Consider the following 22011-nt stretch of genomic DNA (forward strand, 5'->3'; position numbering starts at 1 on the left):
TTAGTGAGTAGCCAGCCCACCATACTGGATGGGGCTTCTTACATAACAAAGATTCACCGCTCTCTCTCTCTCTCTCTCTCTCTCTCTCTCTCTCTCTCTCTCTCTCTCTCTCTCTCTCTCTCTCTCCAATCTTATAACAATGGAAACACATAATCGTGTACATAAGTGATTGAATTCGTATAATCAAATATGCAAATAAGTGAACAAAGACTGATTCCATCTTCTATAATCTTCACTCATTCAAGACATAGAAAGTGGCCCTTATGTGAGGCTGCATCAATTAATTGATTCCGAAACCCACCTGCTTGAATGGAAGTAACAGGAATTCCTCCGTTCCACAAACTTCGGAGAAATTCTGAAGGGCGAATCTGTGGGAGCGGGTGTGGAGTTCCCCACAGCTGTGAGCATCTAGAAAAATGAGAACCTACGTCAGTGAGGACACTAATAAGGAGATATGTAAATATACGAAGGTAATACATTAAAATCTAAGAGAGAAGAAAATTAATTATTTCGTAAATTTTTTTTAGGAAAAACAGCAGTTTTTCTAAACACGTACTTTGCTGTAACTAACACTTTCGATTAAATTTTCTGTATTAAAATGAAAATTAGCATTATCATAATAAAAATGATTAATAACAGGGTGGTTGTATTCGCTCTCTGTTATATCATAAACAACTGACTGGGCGTCTGCGATGCTGTTTGCGGATGAAACGCCATCTGGGCGTTTCCATAAAGTTGCCCTACAATGTTAAGTATACATACATACATACATACATACATACATATGTATATATATATATATATGTGAAGTGTGTTTTATATATAAATATGTTTGTGTATTACATATATATACTTAATATAATATATATATAACATACACACACACACACACACACACACACATATATATATATATATATATATATATATATATATATATATATATATATATATATATATATATATATATATACATACATATATATATATATATATATATATATATATATATATATATATATACGTACATACATACTACATACATATATATATAATATATATGTGTATATATATGCATACTTAACAGTAACTTAAAATTACTTGAACTATTCAACTTTTCCCCGTACACTAATGATGACCAGAACTTATCATCAAAGTACCTCTAACCCAAGAATAAACATAAACTTTTTCCGTAATTCTCGCTGTAAACAACGGTGGCTGCAGATAACTGGCTGTCACATGGAAGACATGATACGACTTCTCAGACACCACATTGGAATCACATTCATACGCGAAAAGACGACTCGAGTACATTGAATTCCAACTAAAATTCTTCTCTATTCCTTTTCGGTCTTTAATATTAGTAGACCATAACCTCCCAACTATCAGTCATTCTGCATTTAAAGCTTTATTCTCGAAGTGATTGATTATTCTCCTTGGAGTTTTATTTCGAAATCGCTCCCAAGAGTTCTCCCCCTTTCTTCCCGCGCGCTGCTAACTACATAAGGCCATGTGAACCTTCAACAAGTAACATGGTGTTTCACGAGCCGATCTTGAAGCAATAATCCTTGCTGGTATGATGACAACTTATGTACAACGGAAACTGGAATAAAGATTTGTAACAATTTTAGCAACAAGTTTATTTCTAACAACAAAAAGGAAATGAACTCACACACAATTCAGCAATACTGCGTTTACGTATATTTGACGTTACATGATTGTGGACATAATACCATAAGAGTGCTATTCCCAGTGGCTCAATAAATAACACTGAAGTTAAAATTTACTCCTCAGCCCGTTGATGGAATAACACACACTATAAGTCTTGTTCCTCCAACAACTAGGAGAATTACTTACAAAGCAGTCTTATCTCCCAGCAGTTGGGAATGCATCCTTATGTAGGCAATGGCTGGGAGAACAAAATATATATAATTCTTAGCATCATTCCCCCGATGGCTGGTAGAAAAACGCGAATTATAAATCTCATTCGCCCTGCGGTTGGGAAATAACGTATGCTCAGTCTTATTCACACATTAGATTGCTCATTCTCCCAACCAGTGGATGCATACCCCTCACCTAATTAATAGCATAAGCCTGTAACAGAGGGAACAACCATTTCCTGACAAAAATCAAAGCCTGAAATTAATAAAAGGAGCCTTACATTTGGCAGAGTCTGCTTACCTGCAAAACTTCGGATTCCCAGGCAGTTAGAAGGATGGAGCTGCTTCATAAGAAATTTGCAACATGCTTCTCTCACGCTGCTCATCTGAAGAAGACTGGATGCTGGGAGCAGTACCTATTAATAATAATAATAATAATAATAATAATAATAATAATAATAATAATAATAATAATAATAATAATAATAATAATAATAATGTTAAAATATTTCTGGAGGTAGGAAATTTGTGATTTTTTCTTTTTGCTTTTCTAGCATAAATAATCGAATCTGCTATTCTGTACAGCGTATAATGCTGTAAGAAACTCTCAGCCACGGCCCATGAAACTCTCAGCTGCAGCCCATGAAACTTTAAGCCACGCCCAGGTGGTGGTGGCCTGTGTTGTTGGCACCTATAGTGGTGCCAGGCGCACGATCATGGCTAACTTTAACCTTAAATAAAATTAATATTACTGAGACTTGAGGACTGCAATTTGGTATGTTTGACGACTGGAGGGTGAATGATCAACATAACATTTTACAGCCCTCTAGCCTCAGTAGTTTTAAGATCCGAGGGCGGACAGGAAAAGTGCGGACGGACAGACAAAGTCATCTCAACAGTTTTCTTTTACAGAAAAGTAAAACTGGATTTAGGCCTACGAGGAGGAACACAGATTATGAAAATGTGAAAAGGACCAAGCAGGAAGACATGGAGGAAGAAAGCGGAAGAGAAGAACAGAAGTATGTTAGAATAAAGCTCATAATAATGGTGGCCCATACGAAGCTGCAGTGAGGATCAGTGATGCAGATGACTTTAGAGAACAGGAACGTCGAAAGGGAGCTGAAGCTATAAGAGAAAAGATGAATGGGAGGAGGGAATCAAAGAGAAAGAAAATACTAGAAAGATTAAGTAGAGATAAAAGAAACTAAGAAACAAATGCAAACGAAAAGGAGCAAAGGAGAGGCCAGACTGAAGGCGCTTTTAGCCTGAATCGTTATCAGGTTGCGTGACAAAAGGCAGGTATGAAAAATTTCCTAATATCGTTGGAATCAGACTGAGACGATGTTCGCTTCTTTAATTGAAATTTCTTGCTTGAAAGGCATGACAAAGAAGCCTCTTACATTCAACTACACACTGTGTTGAGAACCCGGATGTTTTGCAAATACAGTTATGTAATAAAAATGTAAGTATACACATGTAATCGATAATATCTGTAAGTAAAAGCAAACCTGTCCAAAACAGATACATTTTTATACATCATTCACACGCGCACGCATAAATTTACATGCACAAACACACACACAGACACACACATATTATATATATATATATATATATATATATATATATATATATATATATATATATATATATATATATATATATATATATATATATATATATATATATATATTGCCGATCTATCGCTAAAACTTGCGATATTTTATGTTATCATAGAGCTGGAGGAAGGAATGAAACAAGGAGCTGACCAAGCGCTGTCGTGTTTCTTTCACGCCTCCTCAGGGTCAAGTGATACAAAAAATCATTATTTGTTACAAAGACACCTCTGCGGCAGCAGTACATAAGCATATAAACTAATTCTCTAAAAATTTTATTTACAAGTAGTCCGTCCGGTTCGTATATCCCGGTGCTGCTGTTGATCAAATCTACACAATTTTTATTTTATTATACGATTCTTTTTTATTTTATTATACAAGTTTCTTTTCATGATGTCTTTACTGAACATGATCTCTTTAGCATTTTTCCAACTGATGGTGTGGTTGCATTCATTCATATGGTGAAATAAAATAATTGCAGTATTCTTTATACTCCCACATTATATTTATGTTGTTTTAATCTTGTTTCAAGATCCTTGCCACTCTGTCCCACGTACTTTTTATTACACTGATTGCAAGAGATCTCATATATGCAACCATTCTTCTGTGGAGGGGAATTCCTGGTTAACATGTTCTTAAGTACGTAGTTCTTAAACATGACATTAACATTAAATGGTCTAAACACCCCAGGGGTGGCCATAAACTGGTTACACTATGGTAAAACAAGAAGGTTTTTCACATTCAAATCACTGTTGACAAACTTCATAAAAAGTTTTTCTTAATTTAAGGAAAGCTGTCAATAAAATCACAAGGGTTTCTGAGACTTGTTGCAATCGCTCGGACCTTCCGAAGGTCAGCCTCGAGAAAGTCAGGGTAACTGACCGGCAGCGCCCTTAAAAACTAGGCGAAAATACAATTATCTTCGTTCTCGAACGATGGTTTGAATAAAAATGTATATAGGAATGTAAATTCGTAGACTTCCTGTACACAGAAAATTAAAAATTTCTATTATTCCTCACAATTAAAACATCTAAAAACCCCAACTTATTATCTACTTCTGTTTCTAAGGTAAATTTTATAGAAGGTACTCCATAGGGCATTTAATGCTTTTAGGACGCTCTCTTCATCTTTGTTAAGAGGCCAAGCACAAAATATATCATCAACATACTTAACTCACAGGATACCTTTAGGAAGTATCCTTGGTAGGTAGATATTTTCGAAAAACTCCATATAATGGTTACTAAGCACTGAAGATAATGGATTGCCTATTGCCATGCCAAAGTTTTGCTCATAATACTTTTCTCCAAACACCAATTTACAACCTCTAACACACAATTCTATAAGCTTAAACAGAGGGCCTATCCAAAGAAAAAGTGTGCTTTTCCATTTCCTCCCTCATAAATTCAAGTAGATCATCTACTGGTACTTTTTTCAACAATGAGCTGACGTCAAAACTGATTAACTTAAAATTATAATTAACAAATAATGATCTTATGTATCACTTGACACTGAGGAGGTGTGAAAAAAACAGGAAAGCGCTTGATGAAAACCTTCCCTCATTCCTTCCTCCGGCTCTACGATAATATATATATATATATATATATATATATATATATATATATATATATATATATATATATATATATATATATATATATATACATATATATATATATATATATATATATATATATATACATATATATATATATATAATATATATATATATATATATATATATATATAATATATATGTATATAATGTATATATATGTGTATATATAATATATATATATATATATATATATATATATATATATATATATATATATATATATATATATAATGTATAAGTATTTATATATACATGTATATGTATATGTATACATATATATATGTATATGTATGTGTATGTATATATATATATATATTTTATATAAATATATATATATACAGTATATATATACATATATAGCTTGAGAGATGAAATAAAAAGGACAATGAGTAGTCTGTAATATATGTAACATATTGTCAACATTTCGGGGTTCATCCAATTTCAAAGAATCAAGAGGACAAATTTTGCAAAAGAAACATTAGTTAAACAAGTCATGCAAAACAATTAATATCACAAAAAATTATTAGAAATTTATGAAATATATAAAAAGTAGGATCCGTCAAAAATATTGTTAACATGAAAGTTATCAAAACAGGATTACCAAAAGTAAATTTACAATAGAACTATTAAAATAATAAATTAAGTTCAGCAAGCTAAGGAGACCAACTGTTATATCCCAATTGTACTTGGTGGAATAATCAGAGATAATACCGATGTCCTTAATCCTTCTTTATTTGTCTTCAGCCGAAGTTACAATAATCCTGTTATTCCAATAGCTATATACAGACTCGAGAAAAGTATTTACAAGCCAGAGGTAAATGTTAACTGCTCTTTGGTAAATGATCACCAACCCAATATAACAACATATTTATAAAACTGCTGTACTTTAAACAAGCACCTTGTTATATTACTAATAACAACCAGTTATACTCTCTCGTTCTAACATAAATAAATATAAATGTAAGGTATATCACCAACCTATCAACAACAGCTAAAAGAACTGAGTGACGATGAAAGCTGAAAGGCCTGAAAAGGGTTTTGGCAATACCTGGATTAAGAATTATGGAACGGAGCACAGGATAATTTGCTCTTGAATTTGTGTACTCGCTCCTAACTATAAAAAAAAAAAAAAAAAAACTTTCAAAATCAACAAAAAATTAAAAAAAAATTTTTAAAAGCTTTCTAAATCAACCAAAAAGGAGTTATTCGGCGCTTTTACAATGATTAAAGTTTGCACTTAAATATTGTTCTTTGAGGCTGAATTTTTTTTTATTAAATATGCATTCAGTCCTAAGGCTAACTCCTGAGGCAAATCTTTGTGAAATTTCAGTAACCTTTTCGTGGAATCCAAGTAATATCGGAACTTCCATCGCATGCAGGTAAACGTGCAGACCACCCAGGGTCGCATTAGATGAGAGAGAGTGAGTGGTAAGGGCTTCTTAAAATCACTTTATGATCCAGGCTAGGGAAGTGTTCTTTTTCATATTCCTCGTTATTTTCGGCAGTGACAACTTGGAGCACTGGCCGATATCATTTATGCAGAATTTTGCGAGCACCTTCATAAAGATTTATTTCGTCTGGAAAATATTAACTTTCATAAAGATTAATTTTGTCTGAAAAATATTATTCTTAAATATTTTTCTAAAAAGAAAATTATTTCTATGAAGCCCTATAACCCAAGGCAGCTTTGGAATCTACGTTTACACTGCAAAAGCAAAGCTATCTCAGTCAATGTTTTAAATAAAGCCAGTTCTTTCTCCCTCTTGAGCCTTGCTTCCGGAGGTTATGCCAAATTCCCTTTCCTACGGAACCAACTATATTTCTGCGTAAGTTGCAATGGGTCGCTAAACTTAGAAATTTGACTGCAGGGGCTTAAAGATTTAGCTAAGAATTCTAATCTCGTCCCAAGACCGGCTAAAGGTTAAGACACCGTAGAGCTTGACAAACAAAACGTATAGGAAAAAAATTAACTGTCTTACATGATTCTACTGAATGTGCTATCCTAGTTTAACCATATTTTCAAAATGGAAGACAAAATTAACATAACACTGAAAAATAAAGAAAAATGGTCATCAATAAATAGATATACACTGTGAGGCTCACCTAGTGCTGATAAGCTGTCCCTTTAACTCACCGAACTTCATTTATTATTTCAAGTGGTTGTTGTAAATTCTGCTTTTGAGAATTTGAGGTTTGAGAGCTTTCCTGTTTCTTGTCATTTTTTCATGACTTTATCTAGCCCTAAAAACGGGAATAGAACACACACGGTTGCAACGATTTTTTTTCTAAGTTATTATGCCAAGAAATCTTGTAGCCCAGATTACTGAAAATGTTTCTTGTGTCATCTCATAAGCAACTTGTTTTCAGTGTCAGACGAAATATCTATTGCACAGTCCTGGTTGTTAACAGAACCAGGAAACCTTGATACGGGGATACAGATGTATGCATAATGGAATTTAGGAAAACGTGAGATAGCCATTGAGCGCAGAAGACGCTGCCCTGAATGAACAACATAGCGACAAAATTCACTCGTTGGGGACGAAAAAACAGATGTATATGGTGACCGCGTGTGCTGTTTTATGGTGGCTGAGCCAGACAATGGGGTTCACGCACGGTCTACAAAACGAGTTTCGTCATTTCCCCCATGACAGAGAGTATGTTAACTGGGTACTTGCGTATTAACAACCCCAGTTCGACAGGGCACCGCAGTAGCCTTGTATTTAGATGCTAGACCACATCTAGTATTGAGAAGAAAAAGAACGGTATGTAATAACTGTTGTGCCCGTGGGCCCGTCATTTATCCCCTAGGCGTGGAATGAGAGATGCTGGAATCGAGTGATAATCTCATTTAAAATGATAAATACAATCTTGGAATATGCAAATACAAATAAGTTAATGCATTTAGAGGTATGTCTATGGTAAACGCCACGAACTCCTAGAAGTTCCATTCCAAATTAGATCTACATATACACACATTAGATCGACATATACACAAAATTCATCCTTGCTGTGATCTATGCAAACGCACAAACAACGTCTGAAACTTGAGAGGACGGGTAATCAAAATGCCTATAACCTTAGCAGGCTTAAAGTTAAAGAAGGTGCGTGGTTTCATCTTCCAAAGGCAGCGACTCCACAGGCAAAATGAAGGAACAGGAATCGGATATTACAAGGTAAATATCGAGATCACAGAATATTAACTGATACGGAAACAAACATACCTGTACATTATCTTCGGTAATAACAATTTCACCAGTGTAGGAATACTCGACCAGTAGCTCGAGCGCTGTGGCATCTAGTTCCTGCAGTGCTACACGGTCCTGTGTCTTCTCCACCAGGTCACCTGCGGGCGAAGATAGACGACTTTGAAATTCCCATTTTACGATTATAATAATAATAATAATAATAATAATAATAATAATAATAATAATAATAACAATAATAATAATGGAGAAACAATTACACAGTTATGTATATGTACATGTATTTCAATATAAATCTGTACAGAAAGATTTCGGGAAAACTGTTCGATTCCCTTTGAAAAGGGGAATCGAACAGTTTCCTGGAAGCTTTCTGAACTGATTCATCTTTAAATATATGTTCATATACATAACTGTGGATTTGTTTCTTCATATCAAGACTCGTGCTACTATGAGTATTTTTCCATAATAATAATAATAATAATAATAATAATAATAATAATAATAATAATAATAATAATAATAATAATAATAATAATAATGCAGAAAACATTCAAGGCTTACAAACAAAATCAGACTTCCAAACCAGATTCTCTACGTTTGTAGATTTCATTTCGACCTCAAAGGTCGAATGGAAAACGGTCTCATCGTGAAGACTTTTTCAATTTCTGAAAACTGGAATGTTCTCAACTTTGAGCCAATGATTCGGATGAGTCTTTATTTTCAATCAGTTGTTACAGCAAACCTTTTCCTGTAATCCAGGAAGAAATCGTCAGTGGATGCTCTTTTAAGGGTCCCATTTTATATAAGGCCCTAAACAGAAGGTTATTCACTTTCACGGGCTGCTCTATAAGCAAGAACCCGTGCTGGCATAAAGCCAGCTTAATTAAAAACAACAACAACATTCAGTTAGCCCCAGAGCGTCAAATGAAATATCTCTTTACTGGTTCTTTCGTATACATCAGAAAAGATGTCTGAATGAGAGATGCTTGGATTTGCACACAACTGGGATGCTGCTATATTTATGGCAAAGCAAACAGCTATTACTAAATGTATACCTGATTTTTTACTTTGTTTAAGTCTCTTGTAAAGTCGCTGATAAACTGGATGTAAAGGTATAATTTTTACAGGAGGTAGTGATGGAACTTTACCAAGTTTATCTTTTTACATAAAACAAAATCATCAGAAAAATATTGATGAGAATGACAGAAATTTTCTCTCTCTTCTTCTTCTTCTAAATATTATTATTATTATTATTATTATTATTATTATTATTATTATTATTATTATTATTATTATTATTATTATTATTAAGAGTTGCCGTTCACCCTTTCTTTTGAGCAAGTTGTACCTAAATTTCGTAACTGCCTGTGCTCTCTAACCGAAAATAATTGCATGTTATTATTATTATTATTATTATTATTATTATTATTATTATTATTATTATTATTATTATTATTAGCAATGCTTTGGCTGCAACTGTTTATGATCATAATGTTTTATCTCATGTAACAGTATTTCGTATATTGTATCTACCTTGACTCTACTTGGCCACGAGCTGAAGTAAATGACATTATTATTATTATTATTATTATTATTATTATTATTATTATTATTATTATTATTATTATTATTATTATTATTATTAACCTAATACTGCAAAGTGTAAACAGTGAGGAACAATTCAGACTTGAAAAAATTCCTAAGCATCAAGTAAATGGATTTGAAAACTGGCTAAACGTATTACATTTTCACTTCTTTATAAAATTCTCGAGTGAAATCATTCTGCCTGAATAACGGGAAGTTTTATCTTGTGTAAGTAGAACTATTCTCATAGCATACAAAACCTCTGGCGTGGCGTAAATATAAAATCCAATTGATGCCTTTGTTCATATAAAAGGCAACCCAGGCGCGGAATAAAAGAAATAGCGGAAAAGGAGATTGTCTTCTTCTGTACAAAGGCACTAGTTTACAGGTTTTCTGTCGTGGCACAGGTTGCGGCTCAATATGCAGAAAGGTTTTGACTTACATGTTTTTATGTCAAGCCAGACGTTGCCTTTTTTTTATATGCAAAGATCCTAGATTTTAGATTACTCCAACGATTTCCAGAGGATAGCTTTCTGGAAGAATGGATCTAGATATCCAATTCTGTGAAAGCTCATCTGACAGTTGAGGAGAGAGGTGGTGGGGAAGCTCGCCAGCCGTTGGCTCTCAGCCTGGGGAGCTCCTCCGCCATGCGAACAGCCGCTAGCCGTCGCCCGTGAGAGCTCGTCCACGTGCTGAGGTGATGGAGAAGTTCTCCAGCCGTTGGCTCTCAACCCTAAGAGCTCCTCCTCTCGTCTGAATCGCTGCTGGCTCTCGACTGTGAGGGCTCGTCCGGGTGCCGAGATGGTGGAGAAGTTCTTAGGCCTGAAAATTCCTCAGCCCATCCCAACAGACGCTGGCTCTCGCCAGTGAGAGCTTGTGCACCTGCCAAGGTGGCGGCGAAGATCGACAGCCATTGGCTCTCAGCTCAGGGAGCTCCTCTGCCCATACGAACTGCCACTGGGCTTGTCCTCCTGCTGGGGTGTTGGTTCTCAGCCCTGAGAAATCCTCCGCCCATCTAAACTCCCACTGGCAATAGCCTGTGAGAGCTCGTCCACAAGCTGGGGTGGTGGGAAAGCTTGCCAGCGGTTGGCTGTCGTCCTGAGCTCCTACACCCATCGAAACAACCACTGGCATTTGCCTGTGTGAGCTTGTCTGCCTGCTGAGGTAGTAGGGAAGCTTACCAGCAGTTGGCTGTCAGGCCTGAGAGCTCCTCCGCCTGTCTAAACAACTGCTGGCTCTCTACTATGAAAGCTCCTATGCCTGCCGAGGTGGTGGGGAAGCTCACCAACTATTCGCTAGCAACCTCGAGAGCTCCTCTGCCCGTATAACACCCACTGGCATTTGCCTGTGTGAGCTCGTCCACCTGCTGAGGTGGTGGGGAAGCTTACCAGCATTTGGTTGTCAGCCGCAAGAGCTCCTCTGCCAGTCTAAACAGCCACTGGCTCTCGCTTGTGAGAGGTCGTCCTGCTGCTGTGGTGGTTGGAAAACCTGCTAGCCATTGGCTCTCAGCCTTGAGAGCTCCTGTGCCCAACCCAACAGCCACTGGCTCTCACTTCTGAGAGCTCATCCACCTGCTGAGGTGTTGGGGAAGCTAAATCCCTGATGATTAATGGAAACTACAACCATTCCTACCAAGAGAACAAATCCATGAATAGACTAAAGACAGCATATAGCTCTGGGTCACTCTTTCCCAAGAGCTTCCAGAATCTAACAATAGCACAATAGACCTCAGCACAGTTCTTGCATAACCCCCTGGTAACTGACAGTCTATCTACTGCCATGCTTATTGCTGTTTAGATGATCTCATGAGGGAAAACGTATTACACAGTTTCTAAAGATGTAGCAAACACAAATGCAATAAACCTATGCCTAACTGCCCCCAACCCCCCGATTTCGTCAAATGACCATCTTTCTGGTTCCAGAGAGCAGAAATACAATTACACGTAAAAAATGCCACAATTTCTACCAAAAAGGTGGATGAGACCCCCAGAGTGATCCCAGATACACTCTTACCCCACATCCAGCAATAGCTGCACACATAAGGTTAGATGATTGGGTACAATGATCCACACAAGTTCCCAATAGCAGAGTTCTCTCTGCCACCATCGCTGTGAGACATGATGGTGTGGGCATCCAGGGATGAACTTCAATCTCTCCTGACATTGCCAGAATTTGACACACACAGGAAACTGAAGAAGGTCGACTTGGCAAGGAATATATGGTTAGCACTTACTAACAAACATCAGAGCCAAGGCATAAGGTATTTGAATAATCTTGGGAATTAAGTGATTTTCACAAAACTCGAAATATAAATTTGAGAGAACTGGTGATAGGGGGTTACCCATTGGCATACCAAATGTTTGCCTACAGAATTTTCCATTGAAATTTAACTTACAATCACAAATACACAATTTAATTATTTCCATAATTTGACTGACTGTTAGTGGAATAACTATTACTGTCATTCAGTTTCTGAGAAATTCCAACAGTGATTCAAAGAACCAACATCAAAACCTACTAATCAGGAGTCGGAATTGATTGTGATGCTATTTCACTTTTCTGTTTGGTCTATTGAATCAATAAAATGGGTGCCTGATATAGTTCCTAACAAAGGCGGTACTTGAAGTAGAATGGAGGCACCACTGTTTTGATGTGATGTACCATACTTAGTAGGGATGCCAGGCATCTATTTAAATTTGGGCTGGAAGAAGTCGGGGAACTCCTACAGATCGGTCAGTAGGATCTACTGCAGAAATTAGTGATTACTTGGAGCCAGACGTCAGCAGGGCTGTCTGGGAGAAAGCTAGGTCCAGGAGACTGCAGTGTGCTATAGTGAGGAATAGTTCATAATGTCTGAGGAAACCAGCTCCGAGCATGGGCGTCAGGACGTTCACAACGATGAAGTCCCACCTATAATTCTTCCCCGGGAGGTGGAAAGTGAGCTGTATGTGTTCATGTGATGGTATGGGGCTTCTGTTGGCTGCTATTGGGCGCAGCCCAGTGTCTTGTGGCTGCTGCTGATCTTTCTTAGATGCTGAGAGAATGGACTTGAAGACACCCATATCCACAGGTAACTGCCCGTTGGAGGCATGGCTGGCGACTTAGAATCTGGATGTGGTGGCCACCATTATACTTGGGCGGCCTTGCACGTTTCTTTTTCCAGCTGTATCTGAGGACACAGTTGTTGGCCGCCTTCTTGAATTTATGATGGTACAGGCCAATCACTGGTGGGTGTCTGATCCTATTTTGCCACAGCTCAAATGAACACTCCTGGGCAGCCTTGGCTTGTGTGTTATCATCTTGGTCCTGGTTGTTGTCTTTTCTGGCTTCGCATGGTGGAACTACTGAACTATTGAAGAAGGCCAGCTAGTTGCCAGAGGCCTCCAAGGCCTCACAGCGCATCATCCGTGTAAACTGCGCAGCCAGAGAAGCCAACAACCAGGCCCAAGATGGCAACACACAAGCCAAAAGAGATTTAAAGAAGTAAAAAGTATCGGTAATCCTCGTTAATGCCCTTTTCCACTCCTTGTTATATATTATATATATATATATATATATATATATATATATATATATATATATATATATATATATATATATATATATATATATATATATATATATATATATATATATATATATATATATATATATATATATATATATATATATATATATATATATATATATATATATATATATATATATATATATATATATACATATGTGTGTGTTTGTTTGTGTACCTGTGTGTCTATATGTGTGTAGAGATAACAGTTATCGACGGTATATATTTCGTTTGAATTTTCCCAGGAAACTAAGTATAGAAGAAATACGATAAGCGTGATTAGGAAGACTTACCGGCATAGAATATGTGGCGTAAGGCGTCTTGTGAGGAAGAGAAATTTGGTAGCAAGGTGAGCAAATTGTGAAAATGCTTTTTATAGAAATATTTGCCCAACTTATTTCGGGCTGGGCTTGCTTCTGTTTACAAAATAAGTATAGACATGGATGGTTATTGCATAAATCTTGTGACTTAGGGAAAGGGACTGACCTAGAAAGAACAGTTTATCCCATGGCATAAACGCTACATGCGCAACTCATGTAGGGAGATTTGCCTATTGCAGGTGAGGTGAGGTAGGAAGATTTTAAGCGCAATTTGCCCTTGATTGCCAGACCGACGTTAGATACATAGTGATATCTGACCTCTAAACCTCGGGAATCTTTCTCGAACTTCTATGGAAATACCTTTTAAGTGACAACAACAACAACAGCAACAACTGCAATAATAATAATAATAATAATAATAATAATAATAATAATAATAATAATAATAATAATAATAATAATAATAATAATAATATCATTATTATTATTATTATTATTATTATTATTATTATTATTATTATTATTATTATTATTATTATTATATAACATACAAAAAATAAGAACTTTAAACAAGACAAACAAGATAGGGAGAGTTGAATTCACATGGCATTTGACATTAAAATGGGAAGAAGGTTCAAAGCCAACTTCGCTTAAAGCTTACATAGGCGCAGAGGCAGAGCTTAACCGAGAAACACTGGTGGTAAAGAACAATGTGGTAGGTTGGGGGATGGTTTCATTAAGAATGTGTTTCTTGCTCTGCACTTCGAAATTTTGCAAATAACTAAATTATGATTGTCACTCACTAAACAATATATGTAGAATCATCCATACCATAATTTGCATAGAATATAATACTTGGTTTCATTTCCCATACTGTTGTTTACAATAGGTTTTATTAAATTAAAATCACTTTCTCCCATAACTCCTAACCCCCTCCCAACCCACGCTAACGACAACGAATTACGAAAAACTGTTCAGGGCAGCCTCATAAGTGAAACGTGGTTGGTGGTAAACGTAGACTTTATCATTGCCTTTCGATCGTTACAGGATGGGTGCCACTCACACATGAGCAAGTCAGACACACTCTCTCTCTCTCTCTCTATATATATATATATATATATATATATATATATATATATATATATATATATATATATATATATATATATATATTTTTTTTTTTTTTTTTTTTTACTATAACTAAATCAAAATAAAAGTAAAAATGAGATGCTATGATCCTGACATAGGACCTAAATTCATCAAGATACAATGGAAAAAGTAGGTAATATTTGACTCACATACATTTTCACCCAACCTCTCAAAATCCCTCTTAGGTATGAAGTGAACATTTAATTTCACAAGGAAAGTTGCAAAAATGAACAAAAATGGAAATTCTTTCATTAATCATATCTCTTCGATCTCTTATTTCATTGCGTATTCTGTGGGTGCTTTTACAAAGATTTTTCTTGTATATATGTTGAAGTGGGATTCAGGCTAGGATCCGCGATAACCGACTATACCATCAACCATCAAGTGTAAGGGGCTAAAACACAACCAGGGTAGTAAAATATCTTTAGTCAGTCCTTTTCGGATTTCAACGCTTTCAGTAGAGAGCATAACAAAAATATAACAGAAATGGGCAAGGAGGGTTTTGAGCTTGACTTCGTTTCAGGGGTGAGACACAGAATGAGCTTTCCACTGCCTCTTCTTGAATTCCTATCTGGCCAAGATCTTTAACCAAAACCAAAATTTTACTGCTTAATGTAAGATGAAGCTTTGAGTATAAAAATTCTATTACACCAGCTAATCTATTTTCAAAAAATGCTGAAAAACAGCACGTCGACGCGCCCACACACACACACACACACACACAAACACACACACACACATTCACACTGCTTCGGTGAACTTCTTTTATAGGCACTCTCTTATTTCCTGGAAAATAATTCCCTTCGGTTCCAACACCCTTCCACCACATATAGTCAAACGCATGATCAGTCTCCCTCGGCCCCTCCCTCCAAAACTCATAGACAGCACAAATTCATCATATGACTATCGTCCTCCATTCTCTCCACATGACCAATCACCTAAAAAGCCCTGACAAATCTCCTATCGATATTAGCCTTTTCACCATTTCTTCGCCATCTCATATCGATGACTATCATCCTCCATTCTCTCCACACGACTAATCACCTAAAAAGCCCTGACAAATCTCCTATCAATATTAGCCTTTCCACCATTTCTTCGCCATCTCTATATATCCCACTCTTTCATTCTTTCTTCCTCAATATACTGTGCTTAAACTGAAACTCAGTAGTTACTTCTTTTCTTTTTTTCATAGTCATCACCCACAATCCCATTCCATAAAGGTGAATTAGCTCAATAATCCATTCTCATGATCCCGTTTTTCTTCAGTTTTATATATAACCAGTCACTTTCTCTGGTACACATTCTATAAAGGCTTCACTTTCATAATGTAAGTTTTCCACTGCCCTCAACAAATTTTCTGCACCACGCATTTTATCATATGATTTATATATGATCATGCAAATTGTCCATGACTTTCTTCCTGGAAGGTATTAATGGTGTCTGTTGAAGAGGGTAATATCGTGGAGAAGACTGAAATCGATAAGATAAAATGCAAATGTGTTACAGAATATGAATAGAAATGGAATGAAAAAGTTGAGGCATTTGGAATTAAATGTTTGTTTACATGTATGGAACGAAAAGGACTAGAAAGCTGAGAAAATTAATGTGAGGATTTGAAGATATAGTAAAAGGATAGCGTATATATGAAAAGGTGGATCGGTGTGCTTGGAGATGGTTTGGTCATGTGGCGAAATGGGGTGATATAATTGTGAAAAGAAAATATGGGGAATAAAGAGGAGGGCGACCAATTAAGTACTGCGTAGATGGAGTGAGAGAGTATTTTAAAAGAAGAACTATGGTTTACAGTCTTCACAGAAAGTGTATCAAACTGGATTAATTTTTATATAAAAATTAATCCAGGGATTATTTTTTGGGAAAACTTTGTCAAATATAGTTGTTACATTTCCATAAATAAAACCGCGCAATGCTTAAGGATGCCCCTGTGGAGATGTAACTGGGACGGTGATCAGGGTAGAGGAAATGATTTCATACTGTTGAGGCGATGGTGGTTTTTTTTTAATGTAGTAACTGACCTTCAACCCATTCAGCCTTTTTTCCCACATTCAAGACTTTTACACCGATTAGCGTCGATGTAAGTTGTAATGTGTCATATCTTGTCTGCCTGTCAACCACAAAGTTTTATCCGGGCCACGATTCTTTTTTAATATCTAAAAGCAAATACGTGCCATAATGATTCAGCAACAAACTCTTTACGAACAAGCAACCACATCGGCTCGACGCCACGACTTGCTAATGCAATGGAAAGACTTATCAAGATGTGTCATCAATTACTGCTATCCTCCACGATGTTTTTGCAACTTCGATACGATCATTCAAGTTGCTTTATAATTCCACTGAAATTTCATAGGTGACATGGCGACGTAGTCTACAAAACCTATATAAATATGGGCCGTGGTATGACATTTCTAGTGGCCTTATGCAAGGAAAATAACTAAAAAAAATAACTAATGATGCTAAGCTAAGGGGCATTACTAGTCATACCAGTAAAAATAAAATTACACGAAAAGCCAGCTAGAAGGTCATTACTACAGGTAGGGGATAAACGATATTACCTGTTGCACTAGTAATACGTTAATTACGAGCAGTTAAAAGTAATAAAATGAAAAGGTCAGCAAGATAGCTACCGGTCATAACCAGAAATGTCCGGAAAGAGGGCGGATGAGGAGCTGACGCCGGAAGGAGCTACTTTCTCTCCTGATTTCCAGTAAGCATTTACGAGAAAGGTTACTCGGCCACGATCGTCCTAACAATATCCGTCTTTTCTTGGTGGTCACTCATCCAAGTACTGACCAGACCCAACTCTGACTCATTTTCCAAGCGGAACAACCAACGGTATAACAAACGTGTTACCGGGAATGATGCGGCAGATGTAAATTTTGAAGAGGCGCCGAAGATCAAGACCTGGAAAGCTCATTTATAATTGTTTGTGATCAATAACAGTGTTGCCAAATGTCACTTGTTACAGCAATGCGCATTGACCCCTAAATGAGCCTTACATAGGGTAAGAAAAAATAATAAATACAATATATGATTGAGAATAGCTCAGAAGGCGCTCGGGCTCACTTGCCCAGTCACAGTCGAAGCAGAGCTCGCTTGCAGAGTCACAGTCGAAGACAGTGAGCTTTTTCTGGATTATCTGTGTCGGACGTCTGGCAGCAGCAGTTCTGAGATTCAGTGAGCCATATTTTTCCTTGAAGGTTTGTTGTGGTCAAAAGGAATTCCATACGATCAGTCAACATCTAACATCTACCCACCTTACATTATCGAGAAGGCTGTTAACAAAGCAAAAAACGTATACTACAGAGGTCCCACAAACAACAAACAAGAGGTCCCACAAACAACAAACACGAGGTCCCACAAACAACAAACACGAGGTCCCACAAACAACAAACAAGAGGTCCCACAAACAACAAACAAGAGGTCCCACAAACAACAAACACGAGGTCCCACAAACAACAAACAAGAGGTCCCACAAACAACAAACAAGAGGTACCACAAACAACAAACAAATAGATGTTAACGACAAAATAAGGCTTCCTTACGTCAAGAACAAAAGAAAAGCAACTGTACACCTCGCATCTAACAATCCATTTATTTTTCATTATCCCATATCAACCGGAAGTTCAATCATTAATTTACACTTAAATAAAAAAAACAAGTAAAAGATGCTCCGAAGTTTCTTCGGCGCAATCGAGTTTTCTGTACAGCCGGTACAGCATATAATCAAGGCCACCGAATATAATCAAGGCCACCGAAAATAGATCTATCTTTCGGTGGTCTCGATACAATTCTGTATGAACCGTGGCCCATGAAACTTTAATCACGGCCCGGTGGTGGCCTATCTTATATCGTTGCCAGAAGTACGGTTATGCTAACTTTAACCTTAAATAAAATTTCAAAAAGCTACTGAGGCTAGAGGGCTGCAATTTGGTATGTTTGATGATTGAAGGGTGGATGATCACCATGCCAATTTGCAGCCCTCTAGCCTCAGTAGTTTTTAAGATCTGAGGGCGGACAGAAAAAGTGTGGACAGAAAAAGAGTGCGGACAGAAAAAAGCGCGGACAGAAAAAGTGCGGAGGGACAGACAAAGCCGGCACAACAGTTTTCTTTTACAGAAAACTAAAGAGAAGCAGACGCCGGTGTTTATAAGATTTTATGCAGTAACTGTGATGTACTTGACGCTAGGGAGACGGGTAGATCCCAAGATCCCTCTCACAAAGATTAATAGAGCACAAAAGATTATACGATAGGCATCAGAGAGTTCGAGGATTTTCGTACATTATATAGATAACTGCCATATCATAAATTGGAGTGGGGCCGAGCTGGTTGTCAAAATAGCTGCCGTGAAAAAGGAAGATTCAGGAATCTCTCATCATCAGTCAAATAATAACATGGACCTGTCAGGAGGACATTGGAATGGACTGGAATATAGAATTTAGGCCAACGGCCAAGCACTGGGACCTATGAGTTCATTCAGCGCTGAAAAGGATATTGAGCATAGAAAGGTTTGAAAGATGTAACGGGAGGAAAACCTCACAGTTGCACTATGAAACAAGTGTTAGGAGAGGTGGACAGCAAGATGGAAGACACAGAATATGAATGGAGTTTCATAAAAGGAATGAAGGGGGTTGCAGCTAGAGTCCGAAGGGACGCTGCAAAGAACATTAACTAATGCCTACAGTGCACCGCGTGAGGTGCACTGACGGCACTACACCCAAAGGGGAGCAGGACATTGGAAATCGGATTTCACCGACGAGTTAATCCTAATGACTCTTCTCAAGCGGTTGTTCTAGCGGTTACGCCACCAGAGTCGACGTAGGCGGGAGTTAACGAGGACCAAAAACACAAGGGAATAATCTTTTTTCCATTTATCCCAAGTCCGCAGCTATCTACATACCACCAGCTTTGTATTACTACGCCAGCATAAGCCATGCAAATACTCTTGTATTTACGCACCATTTGTCCATTTTCCACCAGTGGTCAAGAATACAGAAGTATCTGAAACATGTGGCTGCAACATGTGTATAGTGTTTTATGGGCATTTTTATCTTCATATATATATATATATATATATATATATATATATATATATATATATATATATATATATATATATATATATATATAAAAGAAAAAGCCCATAAAACACTATACATATATATATACATATATATATGTATATATATATATATATATTATGTCAGAAGATGCCTTCGATCTCCAATGTTGTTTAATCTGATTTCAGAGAAAATAGAGTGGAAAACCGAGGAAGTCGAGGGCGGGGTCATCTTGGGAGATACTAAGGCCAAAGTCCTTGCATTTGCAGATGAAGTTGATTTCATATATACAGATATGCAAAAAATAGAACGTTTATATATACCATTCAAAGAAGCCACTGTGAGAGTGGGACTGGAGATTTGTCAAGGAACAAACAACAACAACAGAAGCAACAAAATATGGTGGATATCGAGAACGTGAGGGAATTTAAATATTAAGGAAGTACGTTAACATCCAGAAATAAGATGGAGAGAGAGAGAGGTTCTGGCTAGAATTACAGCTGTCGAACTTCTCAGTTCCAGAGGTCCTTTCATCCTCACACCGTTAGACTGTGGAACAGTCTCCCTGAGGATATCGTGCAATTGGAACTTCAAATGTTCAAGGGAAGATGCATTATATATATATATATATATATATATATATATATATATATATGTGTGTGTGTGTGTGTGTGTGTGTGTGTGTGTGTGTGTGTAAACTAATAAGAACATCTAATTCACTCCCAGATGCATGAGTAAAAGGCAGATAAAGCGAAAAAGAGTGTTTTGTCAAAAAATAAAGATAAAAAGCAGGGTAAGCACGGTGTTTACTCTCCAACGGCCCTAATTAAAGGATAAGTTACATAGTCAATATAATGGTGGAAGTCGTTAAACATGAGAGGGTAAGAGAGGTTGACTCCGTATTTTGATGAGAAGTGTGAGATCTTTATGGGCCTCTGCCGTTGATGACAATGTACCTTTTGTATGCTGTGGCACGTACGAAGGGGTGGAAGGAGCGCTGCGTGATGACCTTTTTTTTCAGGGAATGCCAAAGGTTATCAGAGAGAGAGAGAGAGAGAGAGAGAGAGAGAGAGAGAGAGAGAGAGAGAGAGAGAACTAAACCAGTATTTTATTCGTGTGTCTTCTGTATGATACGAATATTTCGATGGGACATCATGGATGTAATTATAATTTTAATGAAACCTCGCATCGTGATAGGAGAGAGAGAGAGAGAGAGAGAGAGAGAGAGAGAGAGAGAGAGAGAGAGAGAGAGAGAGAGAGAGAGAGAGAGAGAAATAAACCAGTATTTTAGTCGTGTGTCTTCTGTATGATACGAAAATTTCGGTGGGACAACATGAATGTAATTATAATTTTAATGAAACCTCGCATCGTGATAGGTTACCTGACCCTTTCATGAGACATGGAATTGATGCTCAGTGGTAGTACTTGATGCTAATGAGCAAATCTAAGTTTTAATACTTAATCATTCCTTTATTTCTGAGGTATTAATTAATTTTTTATTATCCTAATTCAAATATCGCTTGAATCTATCATAGACTTGTCAACTACTAATGCTAGAGGGTTGCAATTTGGTATGTTTGATGATTGAAGGGTGAGTGATCAACATACAAATTTACAGCCTTCTAGCCTTAGTAGCTTTTATGATCTGAGGGCAGGCAGACAAATAGCCATCTCAATAGTTTTCTTGTACAGAAAACTAAAAATGAGTTACCTATACCAAAGATGTCGAGAGGTCGGTTCTGAGAGAATGCGGCATGTTAAGGCTGGTCAGAGGTCGTTTTGCACAATAGACATAGAAAGTGAAATAATTCTGCTCAATTCAGGAATAATAATAATAATAATAATAATAATAATAATAATAATAATAATAATAATAATAATAATAATAATAATGAGAGTAACGGTGAAAAAAATCCACACTGATGTTAGTGCTACATTTTTTAAAAATATATATACAACGAAAGCTTTCGAGAACCTTCCCGATTCGCCTTTTTAAT

At 36.7% G+C, this 22011-nt stretch overlaps 1 protein-coding gene across 3 annotated transcripts in view; it reads right to left on the reverse strand.

Annotated features, from left to right (window-relative positions):
- LOC136840242 (kelch-like protein 17) overlaps positions 1 to 22011 on the reverse strand; it is a 214330-nt gene that overhangs the window by 53189 nt on the left and 139130 nt on the right. For all 3 annotated transcript variants that reach the window (XR_010853562.1, XR_010853563.1, XM_067106851.1), the window contains exons 4-6: positions 8333 to 8454; positions 2182 to 2296; positions 302 to 408 (exon numbers count right to left, since the gene is read on the reverse strand). Coding sequence is in view for 1 of the 3 variants with exons in the window: in XM_067106851.1 (XP_066962952.1) it covers positions 302 to 408; positions 2182 to 2296; positions 8333 to 8454 (344 nt within the window). In the remaining 2 variants the exon portion in view is untranslated. The remainder of the gene's footprint in view (positions 1 to 301; positions 409 to 2181; positions 2297 to 8332; positions 8455 to 22011) is intronic.

The sequence above is a fragment of the Macrobrachium rosenbergii genome, chromosome 7, assembly GCF_040412425.1.
Source record: "Macrobrachium rosenbergii isolate ZJJX-2024 chromosome 7, ASM4041242v1, whole genome shotgun sequence".
NCBI classification, from domain to species: Eukaryota; Metazoa; Arthropoda; class Malacostraca; order Decapoda; family Palaemonidae; genus Macrobrachium; species Macrobrachium rosenbergii.